The 17,958-nt window shown below is 40.3% G+C and overlaps 1 protein-coding gene across 8 annotated transcripts in view; it reads left to right on the top strand.

Annotated features, from left to right (window-relative positions):
• Window positions 1-17,958, top strand: part of BTBD7 (BTB domain containing 7) — an 88,591-nt gene that overhangs the window by 47,747 nt on the left and 22,886 nt on the right. For 4 of the 8 annotated variants that reach the window (XM_023255977.2, XM_045060431.1, XM_023255979.2 and 1 more), the window contains exons 4-5: window positions 15,441-15,649; window positions 17,156-17,231. The exons of 1 other annotated variant lie outside the window; for it this stretch is intronic. In XM_023255977.2, the coding sequence (XP_023111745.1) occupies window positions 15,441-15,649; window positions 17,156-17,231 (285 nt within the window). Of the gene's footprint in view, window positions 1-14,910; window positions 15,023-15,440; window positions 15,650-17,155; window positions 17,232-17,958 lie in introns of those variants that run through there. 3 more of the 8 variants (XM_045060432.1, XM_045060433.1, XM_023255981.2) reach the window with 3 other exon arrangements.

Genomic DNA, 17,958 nt, shown 5'->3' with positions numbered 1-17,958 from the left:
TATAATAAAGAACCTGGTCTACCATGCCGAGACATTTGGCTTTATCCTGAACATAGCAAGTAATATGACCTGATTACATATGCGTTTTCCGAAAGATCTCTTTGGCTGAGATCATAAGCAGCATGCAGACACCATAAGAAATGTCCCAGAAATAGTGTGTGTGTAGGGGGGCAGGGGAGTAATACATAAACAGATATAGTCTATAAATTACACATCAAAAATTGGTAATTCTGTTTTAAAGTTTCCTACGATGTGTATTCATTTGTTTAGTAGAATTTTTGAGCACCTGTTTTTTGCCAGACACTGTGCTAAGCTCTTAACTTACATTATCTTCTGTGGTAGGTATTATCTCCATTTACAGGTAAACTGACACTTGAAAATGTTGTAAACTGGGTTTATAGCTAGGAAATGTTATGGCCAAAATTTGAATCCTGGTCTTTCCAACTGCAGAGCTACTCTTTCCCATCACTGGGGAAGAGGGAACATGGTCTCCATGAGAAGAAGTCATCTGTGAGGTACATAGTTTTGAAGGGAGTGCACAATTGTGTTAAGAGATAACTAATCAGTAAATATCACAGAGTTTTCTGAAAATCATAATATGGCTGTACCCCAAAAGCTTTGGATTTTTTTTTATTATTAAAACAGAATTGAAGATACTAACTTACTGTTTTGGCACAGTGGGAAATGGTTTAAGGATAGTAACGTATAGACATAAATGGGTATTTTTTGTTTTTAGTTGAAAGGATGTGAACCTCTGAGTTTTTCACTTACTGAGACTATTAGAATTGTTTTTGTTTAACATTTTAACAAATGACATGTGAGTGGAAAGTGCATGGTACATTTGGGTTGTCAGCATTTCTGTTCCCTTTATGACCTTTAACTTGCTCTGCCCCCTCCAGACTCTGCTCTCCTATCCTTACCCTCTCCCCACAGATCCCATGCTTGCTTCTGAATTAGAATGCACCAGGATAATAATGTATAAGGAAACTTAATTATAGTAAGAGTTGCATCTTATTTAATCCTGAAAATAATCCAATGAGGTAGATTTTGAGAATTAGGGAACATTTTTCAGATGAGGAAACAGGCAGAACTTCTTGTATCACACAGTTAAAGGGAATTGGGATTGGCTGTCTGGTCAGTCTGACTTGAATGGTGTATCTTGCTTCTCTCTTCTAGTAAGATGCCTGTACATTAGGATATGTGTTCAATTTCAAGATCGGGCAACCTGTAGGTTCCAGAATTAGATCTCCCTGCATTGTAATATAGTGGAGGCTTACATATTATGCAGGGTGTCTGTACTTACAGAACTGACATCCCTGTGAATGCTTTTCCCTTTCCTCATGCTGTTTTCACCTACCCCCAAAACCCTTAAGCCTATTAAAAATAGCATATTAAACATTAAGTTATAAAGAAAACATTAAAGCAATATAAAGATATACGTATGTATCCAAGTGAGTATCTTAAGGGTTCTTAGTCTTGTCTTTTTCCTTTCATGTCTTAGAGAAATCTTTAATCTTTTATAATTGTCTGTGTGCTTTAGCCTCCCCCCTTCTTTACCAGGTTACTTGTTTCCTATCTTCCTCTGTCTATTCTTTCTTTTCTCTCAACTTGGGAAAAGCTATCTGAATAAAGAATACAAGCACTCAAGGTACATCTTCACACACAAGCACCATGAATCTCAGTGATTGCCTCTTTCTCATCAGAGGGGAGTAATGTTCTCAAAGCAGAGAACCTTCTCATTTCCTTTCCAATATTTGCTTGGATTTTGTGGTCAGTGATTGATTTTATGTTGGCACTGAGGGAAGGAACTCCTGGCAACTTCCATAGCCTGATGGTTTTTGTTTGTTTTTGCTTTGATTTTTTTGAATAGATATAACATATTCAAATAGGACAAAAGTCAAAATGTATGAAGAGTACTCAGCAAAGAGTCTCCTGTTCCCCCAACTTTTTGTCCCCCACCGCTGAGTTCCCCTTCTTGTTACCAGTGTTACCAGTTTCTTATGCATCTATCTGCTGAGGTAGACAATCCAGAGATAGTCTCAGTACATATGTTTTAAAATATATTGAAAGGAAACACAAAAAGATATTTGGAATAGATCTACAGTATTACTAATGCCCTCTGACATTTAGGTATTGCAAGGAACTTGTGAGACTATTAAAAGGGGCAGAAACTTGAAAGATATTCTTCCATGTAGAATATATCTACACTTTATATATGGTACACTTTAAGAGTTTGCTTCTATATTATGTATAGAGGGTAATTTTTTTTTTTTTTTTTTAAAGAGAAAGAGCAGGGGAGGGGCAGGGAGAGAGGGAGAGAGAGAATCCCAAGCAGGCCCCAAGCTCAGTACAGAGCCTGATACAGGGCTTGAGATCATGACCTGAGCTGAAATCAAGAGTTGGACTCTCAACCAACAGAGCAACCCAGGAGCCCCAAGGGTGTTTTTAATATCTACCCAACAGGAACAATCAAATTCTGAACATTAGCCAAAAGGGTATGAGAAATAAAACCCAGAAAAACTCAACTTGCTTTTCGTCTTTTTTTTGTAGTGAAAATAGATTTTAATTTAAATTTCTTTTTCTTTTTTCTCCCTAGCTTTGAGATATAATTGATACATAGCATTGTGTTAAGTTTAAGGTACACATGTAATGATTTGATACATGTATGTGTTGTGAAATGTTTGCCACAGTAATATTGGTTTATGCATCCTTTACCTCACATAGTTAACATTTTGTTGTTATGGTCACAACACAAAGCTGTACTCTCAAAACAACTTTCAAGTATACAATACAATATTAACTGTAGTCACCATGCTGCACATTAGATCTCTGGACCTTATTCATCTTGTAACTAAAAGTTTCTACCCTTTGATCAACATCTCCTTGTTTCCTCCACTCCTCAGCCTTTGGAAACCACCATTCTCTTCTCTATTTTTGTGAGTTTGATGTTTTTAGATTCCACATATAAGTGAGGTCATACAGTATTTGTCTCTCTCTATCTGACTTATTTCACTTAGCATGATGCTCTCAGGGTTTATCCATGTTGTTGGTATATGGCGGGACTTCCTTTTTTATAGCTGAATAATATTCCTATATGTACTCACGCGCGCGCGCGCACACACACACACACACACACACACACACACACACATACATGTTCTTTATCCATTTGTTTCCATACCTTGACTGCTGTGAATAATGCTATAGTGAACATGGGAATGCAGATATATCTTCACGATAGTGATTTCATCATCCTCAGATACGTACCTAGAAGTGGATTGCTGACTCATATGGTAGTTCTGTTTTTATTTTTAAGGAACCTTCATCCTGTTCTTGGTAGTGGCTATGCCAACTTATATTTCCACCAACAAAGCACCAGAGTCTCCACATCCTTACCAGCACTTGTTATCTCCTTTTTGATAATAGCCATTCTGACAGGTGTGAGGTGATATCCTATGGTTTTGATGTGCATTTCCCTGATGATGAGTGATGTTGGGCACCTTTTCATGTACTTTTTGGCCATTCGTATGTCTTTGGAAAAATGTCTATTCAAGTCCTCTGCCCAATTTTTTAATCAGATTGTTTGCTGTTGAGGTATAGGAGTTCCTTATACATTTTGGATATTAACCCCCTATCATATATGGTTTGTAAATATTTTCTCTCATTCTGTAAGTTGCCTTTTGATTTTGTTGATTGTTTCCTTTGCTGTGCAGAAACTTTTTACTTTATGTAGTCCCACTTGTTTATTTTTTGTTGTTTGTGTTTTAGGTCTTATTTCTAAAAAATCATTATGAAGACCCATGTCAAAAAGCTTTATTCGTATGCTTTCTTCTATGAGCTTCATTGTTTCAGGTCTTACATTGAAGCCCTTAATCCATTTGAGTTAGTTTTTGTGAGTGGTGTAAGATAGGGTCCAATTTCATTCTTTTGCATGTGGATGTTCGGTTTTTCCAGTAGCATTTTTTGAAGAAACAAACCTTTCCCCCTTGAGTGTTCTTGGCTCCCTTGTCAGTTAGCCTTTTTTTTTTTTTTTTTTTTTTTTTTTTTTTGCCAAATTATAATGCAACTTTACCTAAAATATTGATTGCAGTTTTTCCTACCCTTCCTCAGGGAAGTGGAACGTTAGACATGTTCTGAGAAAAGACAACTGCAGTAGATCAAAGAAAGGAGTGCTCAGGGCAGACTAAAATGATGAGGACTGTCCAGTATGTCAGAAACTGTGTTACTAAAATGGTCGTAAACTTACTGTGACAAGTAGACCCTAAGGTGACCCCTAATGATCTTAATCTTCTGGTATTTATACCCTTCATGCAGCCCCTCCTCTTAAGTGTGAGCACAGCATACATCTTGTTTCTAGCCAGTACAGTGTGGCAAAGATGAGATGTCATTCCCATGATTACATCACATTTGAGAAGACTGTCGTTAACAGTAGACTTACACTGGAGACTTTTTCCCTTGCTGGCTGTGAAGAAGTAAGCTACTATGTTGTAAGATGGCCTGTTGAGCAGACCTCATGGCAAGAACTTCAGGAAGCTGGGCCTTTTTTAGTCATATGGCCACAAGGAAATGATTTCTGTCAACAACCTGAATGGGCTTGGAAGCCAGTTCTTCCCCAGAACTTCCCCAGTTCCTCAGATGAGAATGCAAGCCCAGCTGACACCTGATTGTAGCCTTCCAAAACCCTAAGCGCCCAGGTGACCTGTGCCCAGATTCCTGACCCACAGAAGATGCGAGATGATTTGTTGTTTTAACCTGCTAAGTTTGTGGTAATTTGTTACACAGTAATAGAAAACTAATACATTATTTAATCTTATGTTATTTTCACATGTCAAAATGGTTTCATATCAATAATTTGATGTGATTTAACTTAACGAGGAGAAAAACAGTAATTTAGATCCAATTCATCACAGAGTCTTCAAGGTGATAATCAGCCACACCTCTACAGAAGACTCAATTCAGGAATGATGGATGGCGCAATTAGCCACAGTCCCAGCTGCTGCAACTGGCTGGAGGCTATAATTGATATTCTCCTCAAAACTGTATCACTCAGAGTTCAGTTAGGGAAGCTGAGCAGCTCTTAGGGGATAAGGGAATTCTAGGAATTGAGCCTCACACAGCCACAGGGGAACCCCGGGGAAGGGAAGGGAAGGGAAGATGGGAACAGGAGGGAAGTAGAATGCGGAGGAGCTAACAGCCTGTCAACCTGAGAGGCCCAGCACTCTAAGCCACTGCCCTGAGGCTGCACAAGGGAGGGGAGCATGTGCAGAGTGGCTGTTTTGTCTGGGGCTCTTCCGTCAAGCATCTGGTGGTGACCTGGGGCTGGTGTAGTCACCTGGGCTGCAGCTGGGAGGGAGAACTGGGCTTGGAGCAGAGGAGAGCGAGGAAAAGCTAGAACCCACGGGCACCTCTGTGTTTGCCTGTCACCACACCCAGTTATGGTGACTTTTAGAGAGGGAGGACTGCTGCTTTTGCCTTCCAGATCTCACACATTTCTCTTTTGACCAACTTCGCTTGGAACCATATAGGAATGGAGATTGTGGGAAACAGTTTAGTGTTAAGCAAGTTGAAACAGTACAAATTAGCACAGTCTCCCTTTTCTATCACCCAACCTAGATTTTCATTATCCTTTGCTAATATTTCAGCAGGTCTGGGTGACTTGCCAGGTGTTTTGACCCAGACTTTCATCCCAGAGGTCTCTGGGTTGCTTTATCCATGGTTGCTACAGTTTCCCAGTCTCTGTTGTCACTGTGCAGAGAAACAACAAAGGATGTCCTGGTGAATGCCTTGAATTTCAGACAGACACCTTCCTGCACCTGTTGTATTTCCCCAGACCTAGCATCCTGGTCCAGCATTCTCAAGATCTCCCATGAGCGATCCTCTAAACATTGCCGGTCCATATTGCCAGGTCTTGTAATTCTTGGGAGAAAGAATACACTCCTCCCAGAACAGAAACTGTTTTCTCACTCAGACTGTGATCATGAGTGATCAGATCCTGATTATTGGTTTGGAGCTAGTGAGAGGAGGCATAGGCAGACCTTGAAGAGGACAAGGCACCTGAAGGGTCTCCTGACAGTTGGAGGCTGCTGTCCTCTACAAGGAGTTAGGAGAGCTGTTTCTCCCACCCAGAAAGTACAGACAAATCTTGGGGTTTGAGATTCCTCACTCATTCACCCAAATATACCCATTCCAGATTTCTGTCACCAACTGTTTCTTTAGGACCCAGATTTTATCTCAGATTTGTTAAGATTTTGCATTCAAGTCTTTGTGAGTCTGATATCTTTAAAATTAAATCTGGAGCCTGAGTTTTGGCATCTGTTCTGCAGCTGCAGGAAATAAGGGTTTTTTAAAACACTGACCTAGAAGTCTTCTGACTTTGACAGAATGCCTAGATTGAGGGGTGGCTAACCTGAGCCAATTGTTTCCTTTCTTCGTGTCTTTGAAACCACTTAGCGAAAGCCGGCCAATTTCAGGTCCTCATAGTTCCTAATGTTCCCATTAAGTGTCACCACTCCTACTGAACTGACACCTCACTTAATGAAGAACCATAGTGTTGTCATAAGTGTCACTTACCACTAGGAATGGGGGTCCTTCTTACCAGTTGTTCAGTGACTGATCTAGTTCCAGAGTCTCATTCAGGAATCTTGTTTTGTAGGGCCACTTCTGTTCCTTTCATATGTGGGTGTCTCTTCCCATTCCCCCACAACCCCTACTGAAATAACCTAAAACACAGTCTTGCGTGCCTGTGTTATTTGGTAAATAATCCCCCGAATAGGAGAGTGACCCAGTGAGAGTGAGATCAGGGAGGAGGTAAAGTAGTAGAAGAGTGGCCTTGGGGTGGTTGCCACTGGAGGTGCCAGGGTTTCAGCCCCGCCAGGACCCTCTAAGGCACTCTGTAAAATCTTCAGCGTGGTCCTTCTAAGGAGTGGGAGAGGAGTATTCATCCAGCCAGCTTTCACAAATGGCAGAGTCCAAGGAGTGGCAGGTTAAAACCACTGCAGCACAGATCGACTTTCTTCTAATCCCTGTATGTCTCACTCTCATTTTCTGCCTTGGCTCTAGAATTCCAGTTGCCTTTTTAAAATGGAGAAGATGCAGGGTTGATGTGATGGTGGTACACCTTTCAGCCGTGTGCTCAATATGGGTTGGAATACTGAGGGAAGGAGACAGTAGGAAGCTTTTCAGTATTTGGTGTGTGAGGTACTGAGGATTTAGAAAATAAAGAGGCTAATCAAAGTGCATCTTGAAGGAACAATTGGTAGGACACATTGACCAGGTCTGTATGTCAAGAGAGGTAGAGTCGGCACCGCTGATTTAAGACTTCTAGCCTAGAAAAGGGGGAGTGTTAATGGACATACTGGCCCACTGATGTTATGTAACATAATCCTCAGAACTCTGATGGGATTGTTTCATCCTCTGAATGAGCAAATGAGACCCGTGGAGGGTGTACTTTGATTCGCACAGGGTGCTAAGGGAGAGAGAATCAAGAGTTAGTGATGAAACTGCCTGAATTCAAACCTATATGCTCTTTTGACTGCCCTCACTTGCCTCTCTTTTCATGATTCCTTTCCTTGGGAACTGGAATCAGTCCCATGCAGGTTACTTGGAAAGAATTGAAGCAACTTTTTTCTCAACCCTATTTGCACTTGAAGTCTTATTTCTGTTTCTGACTGATGCCACCGAAGAGCCACCATGCCTGCTGTAAGGCCAGACTTCCTCTAAATTTAATATACTGTCTGTACAGTACAGCTGTACAGGAGCATGGCAAGCTGTAGGCTCCCTCCACCATTCCATTCCCTTCATTCCTTTCTCCTTGCCTGTTTTCTTCCTTTTCCCCCCTCAAGCCCACTATGAAACTCTGAATCTAGAAGCTGCTCGTGGACATGAGCCAATGAAAAGGTTTCCCACCGGTGCTGGTGAAACAAGTATGAGAGTGTACTTAGGAATAATGAAGAGCATGAGAGTGGCAACAAAGACAGATCCTGATAGCGTCTTCAGGAAATCTGACAACTTTGAAGCTTATCTTAGTTATCAGAGGAACATGAAGAGGGAGGGAAAATGTTGGTAGTAAAAACAGAAAGTGGTGCTATTTTACATGCAGCAGTAACAGTCATTTGTATTACTCAATGTCAGATTGATTTGTTTATTTCTTTATATCTCTGCCTTGGTCATTCATGGTATGTAGCTCAAATTTTTGAAAAGAGGCATTTGTGCCAACATCAAGTTTTAGAAGGAAAATATCCTGGTAAAAGAGAATAGAAGAAATGATTAAACAAGTAGGCAATGGATCTGTAAAATGAAGTTTTCACACAAGCCAAAAAAGAAAAATCATGAGAAGTTGACTTCATATTTCATCTGCTAACCTTACAACTATATCATTGAAAATCTGCTACCTGAGCAGAATAAATACATGGGCACCTTTGAGCCATTATATATCTTGGCTACAGATGACTTTTTCTGTTACAAGGAAATTGGTAAAGACTTGTAAGTTCATCCAAAAAGGTATATGGTATATTGGTCAACCATTGCTGTGTAACAACCGACTGGGGAATCTCAGTGGTATGGGACATGAACATATATTTCTCACAAATTTCCAGGTCAGCTAAAATTACGAATTTAAGTTTGCAGTGGCTGATTGCCACTGTGATTTACCAGGGCTGGGTGACTCTGTTCCCACTGCTGCTCATTCTCCTAGGATCCATAAGCTAGCCACAGTATGTTCTTACCGTGGAAGTGGCAGAAGGCAAGAGGGCAAGCCCAGTTCCTAAAAGTACTTCTGAACCTTTTCGTCACATCATATCCACTAACCTCCGATTGGTCAAAAGAAGATCTCATGGCCAATTCCAAGTCTTGGGGTCAGAATGTATACTCTGCCCATGGGTGGGGTGGGATCAGAGGGCTTAGTGGTGGTGATTATGAACAGTAATCTGCCATCTCTGGATAATAGTCTTAAGATTTAGGCTTCTAGTTTAAAAAAGATAAAATAGTTGTTCTGATTGTGTATTTAGTTATCTTCAAAGAAACACAAATACCAGGGTGCCTGAATGGCTCAGTTAAGCTTCCGACTTCAGCTCAGGTCATGATCTCATGGTTTGTGAGTTCAAGCCCTGCTTTGGGCTGTGTTGCTGACAGCTCAGACCCTGGAGCCTGCTTCAGATTCTGTGTCTCCCTCTCTCTCTGCTCCTCCCCTCCTCACGCATGCATGCGCTCACTCTCTCTCTCAAAAATAAATATTTTTTTAAAAATTTTTAAAGAAATATAGATACAATCTTATCTCTAGTTAGGAAATGGAGTTAGCAAATTCTGTAGAGAAACAAAAAAGGAAGAAAAAGTTGCCTCTGAGGGTTAATTTTTACTAAATGGCAGGAAACAAATCTGACTTTTATATATTGTGAAACTGACATGGGGAAAGGATTCTGGACAGAGTGGTGCTCCTCAAAGTGTGTCTGTAGTAAGTACAGTTATTGAGAGTAAGCATTTAGAAATTCTTTGGCAGTTTGACATTGCCACCATTTTCAAGCAGTGTTTTTACTAAACTGTTGGTCCATGACAGATTAGAAATTTTAAAAGAAGCAAAAACAACTGTTTCTTGACCCAAGATAGTTTGAGAAGAGCTGAGATAGACTATGGCATTCTGCTCACTAGGAATGAATACCAGCACTGTACATAAGTGAACCTTCTGATTTATACATTGGTCTTACAGGGTTTGGTTAGTATCACTTTGTCAACAAGAATCCATTCATCTTTGAGAGTGTGCTGCTCATGTTTTTGGACCAATAAGACTGGTCAGAAATTTACCAAAGAAATGGCATTGTGTGAAGCCTTTTAACATCTTGCTTGCTGGCCTTTCCCTGCGAGCGTCCTTTCTGCCTTGCTGCTTGCTGTATATACATTTTCATTCCATTATCGATAACCTTGAGAAAATGCAAATTACCGCTAGCTGAAATCCTTTACTGTAATATGGAAATATTACATTTGACAATATTAGATAAATCTCTTCTTAAAATATGTCTTTTAGCATTCTAGTTTTTTGCCTAATTGTCTTCCTTTCACATTTGTGAGTTAATATCACCATGTTCGGTATATTTATAATGTGCTTTCGTGTCCATAAGAGAAGTGGTTCAAAGTGAAGAGGTTCTGGGGCGCCTGGGTGGCTCAGTCGGTTGAGTGACTGACTTCGGCTCAGGTCATGCATGATCTAGCGGTCCGTGAGTTCGAGCCCCGCATCAGGCTCTGTGCTGACCGCTCAGAGCCTGGAGCCTGTTTCAGATTCTGTGTCTCCCTCTCTCTCTCTGACCCTCCCCCATTCATGCTCTGTCTCTCTCTGTCTCAAAAATAAATAAACGTTAAAAAAAAATTTTTTTTAAAAACCCTTTAAAAAAAAAACAACACAAAGTGAAGAGGTTCTGATGAGCATTGATTCATATAAGACCTAAGTTTAGAGGCATAAAAAGGGGGAGAAATTTTTAGGCGGGGGGGGGTGGGTGGGAAGGCTGTGTTTAGTTAAGTACAACTTTTCTTCCTAGTTGTATTACTTTAAGCAAATGTATTAATCTTTGTGAATCTTAGTTTTCTCATCTGTAAAGTGGGAATAATAATACCACCCTCTTTGAGAAAGAGTGCTAAAATCAAATAATTGTAAGTAAGTTAAGTACAGACTTGGCACATAAGTTTCAAAAAGATTAGATATTTTTGTTGTTAATTGATTAGCTACTAGATGTCAGGCATTGTAGAATCACTAAAGTGGGCCCTCTTCCCCAAAGGAGTTCTCAGTCTGGTAGAGGATTCTGACAAATATTTCAGAAATATAAAATAATTTAATGCTATTATATAGAGGGAAATAGGTCAGCCTGGACACTTACGTAAGAGGAACATGTGACCTAGGCTTTGGGGAACAAGATCAAGATAGGCTTTTGAAAAGAGGCAACATTTAAGCTAAGTCTAAAAAACGTGGATGAGTTAAGGAGAATTAAGAGCATTACAGGGGTGCCTAAGAGCATTACAGGGGTGCGTGGGTGGCTTAGTTGATTTAAGCCTCTGACTCTTGATTTCGGCTTAGGTCATGATCTTGTGTTTTGTGGGATCAAGCCCCACATCAGGCTTTGCGCTGGCAGCACGGAGCTTGCTTGGGATTCTCTCTCTCCCTCCCTCCCTCCCTCCCTCCCTCCCTCCCTCCCTCCCTCCCTCTCCCCCTTCCCCCTTCCCCCCCCTCCTCTTTCCCTCTCCTCTCTGCCCTTTCCCCCTTGTGCTTGCTCGCTCTCTCAAAATAAATAAACAGTTTTTAAAAAACAACATAAAAAAGAGCATTTCAGAAAAATGGAACAACATATGCAAAGGCCTGGAGGTGAGAGTTTGGTGGAACTCTAGGAAATGGCAAGTAATGAATGCAGTATGACTGGAATGTAGAATATGAGCAGGAATGGAACTGGAGAAGTTGGCAGGGGCCAGACCATCAAGAATATGTAGTTTGGATTTTATCTTGAAGTTATTTGCAAGCTATTGAATAATTTGTTACATATATAATCTAATTTACATTTTAAAAGATCATCTGGCAACAGTATGGAGAACAGATTGGAAGGGAGAAAGATAGGAACTTTTTGAGGCTATTTCAGTAATGCGGGGAGAAAGTATCAGATTCTGAAATGGGGAGGTGGTAGAGATTCAGCGGAGGGGATGGATTTAAAATAAGAATAGAATGAACAGCATTTGATGGTGAGTGCATGTGGGCTTCAGAAGGAATCAGTAATAGTACTTAAGATTTCTGGCTTTGGTGACTGGGAGGAAGAGGTATCTTTCTCTAAAGCAGGGGTGAAGAAGGGGGGGTACTAGGGGCACCTGGGTGGCTCAGACAGTTAAGTGACTTCAGCTCAGCTCATGATCTCATGGTTTGTGGGTTCAAGCCCCGCATTGGGCTCTGTGCTGACAGTTCAGAGCCTGGAGCCTGCTTAGGATTCTGTGTCTCCCTCTCTCTCTGCCCCTCCCCTGCTCATGCTGTCTCTCTGTCTCTCAAAAATAAATAACAACATTTAAAAATTTGTTCTAATAAAAAAAGATGGGGGGTTCTAGATTTCCCAGAGGAAATGAATTGACTTGCATTTAAGAGGTCTGCAGAAGAGCCCCAGAACTCCCCGGTGGGAAGTTGAAGGGGTGAGTCTGGGAGTCAGGAAGGAGCTCTGGGTTGGAACTATATGTAGATTTGAAAATCACGAGGATGCTTTGGGAGTTAAGGCCACGGGGGACAGATGTGCGGTGAAAAGAGCAGTGTATTCACAGTGCTTGGCAAGTAGGTACTGCCAGGTGAACAAATGAAGAGTGTCAAGAGTACAGTCTCGTTTAAATCTCATAACAATCTTGAGTCAGGAGTATAATCCCAGTTTTACAAATGAGAATATTTCAGGCTCACAGAGGTTAAGGATTTATCCAAAATGACTTTGCTTCTAGGTGGCCAAGGTGCGATTTCAAGTCCAGTATGTTTTGATTTCAAAGGCCAGTTTTTCCTGTCATGTCTCACTTCTTTGAAAACCTCAGAAGTTTAAATATATGATGTTACTGTTAATTCTCTTTCTTTACCTCTGCCAATATCCTGGTTTCATAGGATTGTGATACATCCTTTTCAGTAACCACTTTCTCTCTAGCTTCACTTGCTTCATTCCCAAGCACATCTCTCAGATTGACCCATTCTCCCCAACCCTAGTCCAGTGCCTGTTCACAACAACTCTTCCTCTAGCTACTGGAGGAGGCCTGTCCTCCTCAGCTGGGCATTTGGCTCATAAAATCATGAGAGCTGTCTAGAACTTCTCCGTATTTCTCACTCCTCATTACCACATATACACATCGTTGGGTGTTGTTTACATGCATGTTTCATTGTGGTGGTCTCAGTGTTCCTTCTCAGGATCTCATGTTAAATAAATCTTTAATCTTTAGATGAAATTACTCTTATGTTGATGCTCTGTTACCACTTTTCTCAAAATGATTTTATCTTTGTGATGGAAGCGTCTCGGGTACTATCTGACCTTAGCTCCATATCCAGCATAGGGGTTCTTTGTACTCTGTCCCTTATGTGATGAGCCAGCCTTTGCTCCTGCATTTTTCCAGAAGGATCCTTTTATGTTTTTGAAGGGAACAAATCTAATTGTTAGAAATGTCTTAGTATTGAGGCAAAGTCCCCTTCTTTTAACATCCACATGTTGGACCTGCCCTTGGAACAACAGGGAAGTCGGTTATTTCTCCTCTGCCTCATGAAGGTCTGTCAGACATTTAAAGATCACTTCCTGTGTCTCTCCTCAGGTTTCTCTTACATAAGCCAAGTAATCTTGGTTGCTTGGAGCTTTTCTTCTGTGACAGGGCTCAGACTCTCTACTATTCTTTTGCTCTCCTCTGAGAATTCTGGTGTTTTGTCGATGCTTCATCTAAAACACAGGGCCCAGAGTAGAACACAACACTCCATACACAGTAGAGCAGTGCAACATTATTCCATTGATTAGGACTCTGTGCTTGAATCTTAAAAGCCTGAGATCGCTTCAGCTCTACAGCAGCGATGTCCCATCTTGCATGCGTTCCCCTAAGGTACCCAGGTAGTATTTTTACATAGGTTGTGGTTAAACTAGCTCTCTCCTGTCATCTGCTGTGCAGTTGATTTTCTTTCATCGAAATATAGAACTTTCTAATTTTCCTGGTTCTGTTTCACCCTCATTTTGACCCATCTGTCTAGCCACTTATGATCATGTCATCCAGTGTGTCTTTGTGTTTCCCAGTTTTCGGTCACCTGGAGATTTTGAAGCATGTTTTCCACATCTTCATTCAAGTTCTTGAATAACATCAAGAAAACAGAACCCGCACTCCATCCCCCACGTTAATCGGTGCCACTTCCAAGTGGTTCCCTTAACCACCATTCTGTCATCCGTCTACAGCCCTTCATCTTATCTGCAAAGATCTCGTTTGCACACTCAACAAATTTTTATTTAGCACCTGCCATGGCAAGAAGGTGCTAGACATACAGTGAAGACAGCAGTCTCTGTCTTCTAGAAACATCAAGAAGTATATTGTTAAATGCTTTGCAGAAATCAGGTTACACGATTCTCTATGATGTTCTCCTTATCTGGTACCATATCAGAAAAGGGAATGAAGCCTTATTTTTTGCACTCTGTATTGGCTGCTAATGATCTTATATCACCTGGAAAGGGTGACCATAGTCATTACCTTTCTGTCTTTGCCTTTCATGGTTTCACAGTAATGTTGAGCTTTGCAAGTCTCTGGAGTTCATCGATTCCTTTTCTTTTGGCTGTATCTTTCAAAGCCTTGGGCTCATTAGAGAGCAGCCTCTCTAGCCTCATTTTTGTTGTTGGTAGTGGTAAACGCTTCTTTTTTCCTCCCAAATTATCAGGATTCCTTTTGATTTTACAGTAAACTTAGTTATAAAGAATTTCCGTCCAACTTCAGCAATTTTCCCTTCTATAAGCTTTGTCACTCAGATTTTACTTTTATCTTGTATCAGTATTTTGAAATGCTCTTTCCTAAGGAAAATAGTTGACTATCCTCAGGTTATCTTCACTTCTTTGAGCCCATAGAGTGTCATAGTCACTTTTTCCAGAAGCCTGGTTCTTTTCACTTAAACTACTTCTTTCTTTTGGGGTGCCTGGATGGCTCAGTCGGTTAAGGGACCGACTTCAGCTCAGGTCATGCTCTCGTGGTTTGTGAGTTCAAACCCTGCATCGGGCTCTGTGCTTAGAGACTGAAACCTGCTTCAGATTCTGTGTCTCCCTCTCTCTCTGCCCTCGCCCACTCACACTCTGTCTCTCCTTCCTTCAAAAATAAATAAATATATTTTTTTAAAAAAACCTACTTCTTTCATTTTATTCATCAGAATTAATCTCAGATGAGCATGAAGTTGCATTATGTTGTCTCTATGCTGAGGGATTAAACTATCAATAATAACAAGTTTGTTTTGTTTTGTTTTCGTTTTTAGAATGATGCAAAGAACAGATGTCCTACTAGTTCATGGAAGATAGCCCACCTGTCTTCCCAGGTGTGGATTCTCTTAGCAGTCAAGTGTCATCTGTACCCTTCCTTTGACTGGCTATTTCCCACAATTGTATCATTTCTACCGTCTTTTCTTTCCCCTTTGGTCCAGTGCTCTCCACTAGAGTATCTTACTCAAAGTGTTGGATTTGCACAGAGATACTTACTTTTTTAAACAATTGTGAAGATTCTCTGCCTTTTTCTGTGGATCTGTCTCTATTGAAAAGCAGATTTCCTAAAGATGTTATAGTCTGTTGTTACCTATTGTTATCCCATTCCACCAAGTCTTGGTGATTTCCATGAAATTTTATTTATTTCCTTGTTCTTTTTTACTATTGCTACTTTTAAGTATAGTGTCTAACACACTAATGTTCAATAAACAGTATTTATGATTAATCTTAAGAAGTATTTGCCTTCTCTTTTAGGCTGTGAGGATATCATTGCTGAGAGCATCTCATTAGATACCTTAATTGCCATCCTCAAGTGGAGCTCTCATCCATATGGCTCTAAATGGGTGCACCGACAAGCTTTACATTTCCTCTGTGAGGAATTTTCCCAGGTCATGACTTCGGATGTTTTTTATGAACTCAGCAAAGATCATCTGCTTACTGCTATCCAGTCTGACTACCTACAGGTAATCATTTATACACCTCTCAAATTCATTGTCATCCATATGTGCACCAGAAAACCCATCTATATTCTATCCTCCCATCTAGGGAGATTGGCCCACCCAGGGATGCCCTCTTCAGATGTGTACAGGAAAAGCCTTCTGGCTCTCTGGCCCTTTGTGCCCCTGCTGCTATGACTCAGCATTGTGAATAAGCCCAGGTCCCAACCACCTACACCAAAGGGGTGGAGGCAGTAGGCAAGGTCAGAAGCATTTCCCAACAGTGATTTTCTTGGCTTCCATTAATTCACTATAACAATTTATTGGTTTTCGTGGAGTATCAGATACTTAGACTGTAGACAGTAGTTTAAGCACACAGTAAGAGTAGTATTCAATTTCTGATCCACTCAAATGCTTATAAAAACTCAGTGTGTGTGCCTTTCCCAAATACAATAATGTTTTCAACTATTTATTTTTAATCAGAAGTAGTTTTTAGCAAATTCTTGTGTCATTGACTCATATATGTCAATCTAATTTGGTAATTTAAACCAACAATAGGTTTAGAATATTGCAAAAAATACTTTCAAGTAACATATGTTCAAGTTTAATTTTTTTTGGCATTGGTTGTATGAATTTTATGCCGGAAACTATACAACAGTTTTAATGGTATAAAAACATAAACCCGTTGAGCCATTTCCTCTTTCTTTATATTTGTACTAGGAAAATTGTAAAACTGCTTCCATCCCAGTCAGAAACTAAGCGCACAGGTAAATAATCCACTTAGCACCTGTGATTTGATTGCAGTACAAATGTCGTAATTGGATTTGATTTATTTAGGATCTGTGTTCATTAACCTTGTTTCATTGTCCTCATCCAGACTGCGTACATTATGGGAGTTAGTTTGTCAGGTCTTTCAGATTATTGTCTTTAGAAAGCTTTGCATTTCTGCTTATAAGGTAAACACCTTTGAGAGCAGCCTAGATTTGCTCTGAGATTTTCAGTAAAGTGCAAAAAATGACAGGCACCTTGCCATTTCGCAGATTGTGCCTGAAGGGTCCTTCACCAGCCAGTAGCATACCGTGTGCAGATGGCAGTCTCTCTGCCAGAATAGGTTGCCATTCCTGTTGTTTCTGTTCTTGCAGGAGATAGTAATCACTTGGTATCTGTACACTTTTAGTTTCATCTATTTATCTCCACCTTGTCCCAAAAAGAATTTAAGGCAGCTGTGTAGACACCATACAGAAGAAACAGTAAGTTTAAAATAGGTGAAGAGAATAGGATAAAGACGAACACAAGAATAAAAGATTCAGTTGGAGCCAAGAGGTAGGTTACTGGACAGAACACATGCAGAGTGGTCTTGCGTGTTTGGTGTTGGTAGACCACAGCTTTAATGGAACATTTCAAACAGCCAGTGTATAGTGAAATGTGGCTAAGTTGTGCACCGTGTACATTATCACCTAGGTGCAGTCATTATGAAATTTGCCATTTATCTAATTTCGCTAAAATAAATCGAAACCATTTTTTTTATTATAGGCAAGTGAACAAGATATCCTTAAATATCTGATTAAATGGGGTGAGCATCAGTTGATGAAAAGAATAGCTGACAGAGGTAAGCTCAGAAAATTAGCTTATACTATAAGTTTTTTTTACCCAGAAGCATACTGTGTATCAGTCTTGACAGTAGCCACTATTGCCTGGTGAAAATAGAAATTTTTAGTGGAGAAGAGTACACTTTGTTAGAAATAAATATACCAGAGGGGCGCCTGGGTGGCTCAGTCGGTTAAGCGTCCGACTTCAGCTCAGGTCATGATCTCACAGTTCATGAGTTCGAGCCCCACATCGGGCTCTGTGTTGGCAGCTCAAAGCCTGGATCCTGCTTCAGATTCTGTGACTCCCTCTTTCTCTGCCCCTTCCCTGCTTGTGCTCTGTCTCTTTCTCTCTCAAAAATAAATAAACATTAAAAATTTAAAAAAAAAAGAAAGGAAGAAAAAAAGAACGAAAGAAAAGAAAGAGAAAGAAAGAAATATACCAGAAAATTTCATTTTACAACTTTAAAGCGTACTTTTAATGTTACCTCCCTATGTGCTTAATAATACATGGAGTATTATATACCAATTTATAGAAGTATTAGAATGAAATTTTTATTTAATGATTAAAATATTACCAAAGCATATTGTTGGTGGAAATGTTCGGGAATTAGATAGCGGTGGTGTGTATGTAACATTGTCTACACTGGGGACACCTGGGTGGCTCAGTTAGTTAAGCCTCTGACTCATGATTTCAACTCAGGTCATGATCTCAATGGTTCATGAGTTGGAGCCCCACATCAGGCTCTG

The sequence above is a fragment of the Felis catus genome, chromosome B3 (assembly GCF_018350175.1).
Source record: "Felis catus isolate Fca126 chromosome B3, F.catus_Fca126_mat1.0, whole genome shotgun sequence".
Taxonomy (NCBI): Eukaryota; Metazoa; Chordata; class Mammalia; order Carnivora; family Felidae; genus Felis; species Felis catus.
The sequence above is the reverse complement of the archived record's forward strand: the minus strand, read 5'-3'. Positions and strand labels throughout refer to the sequence as shown.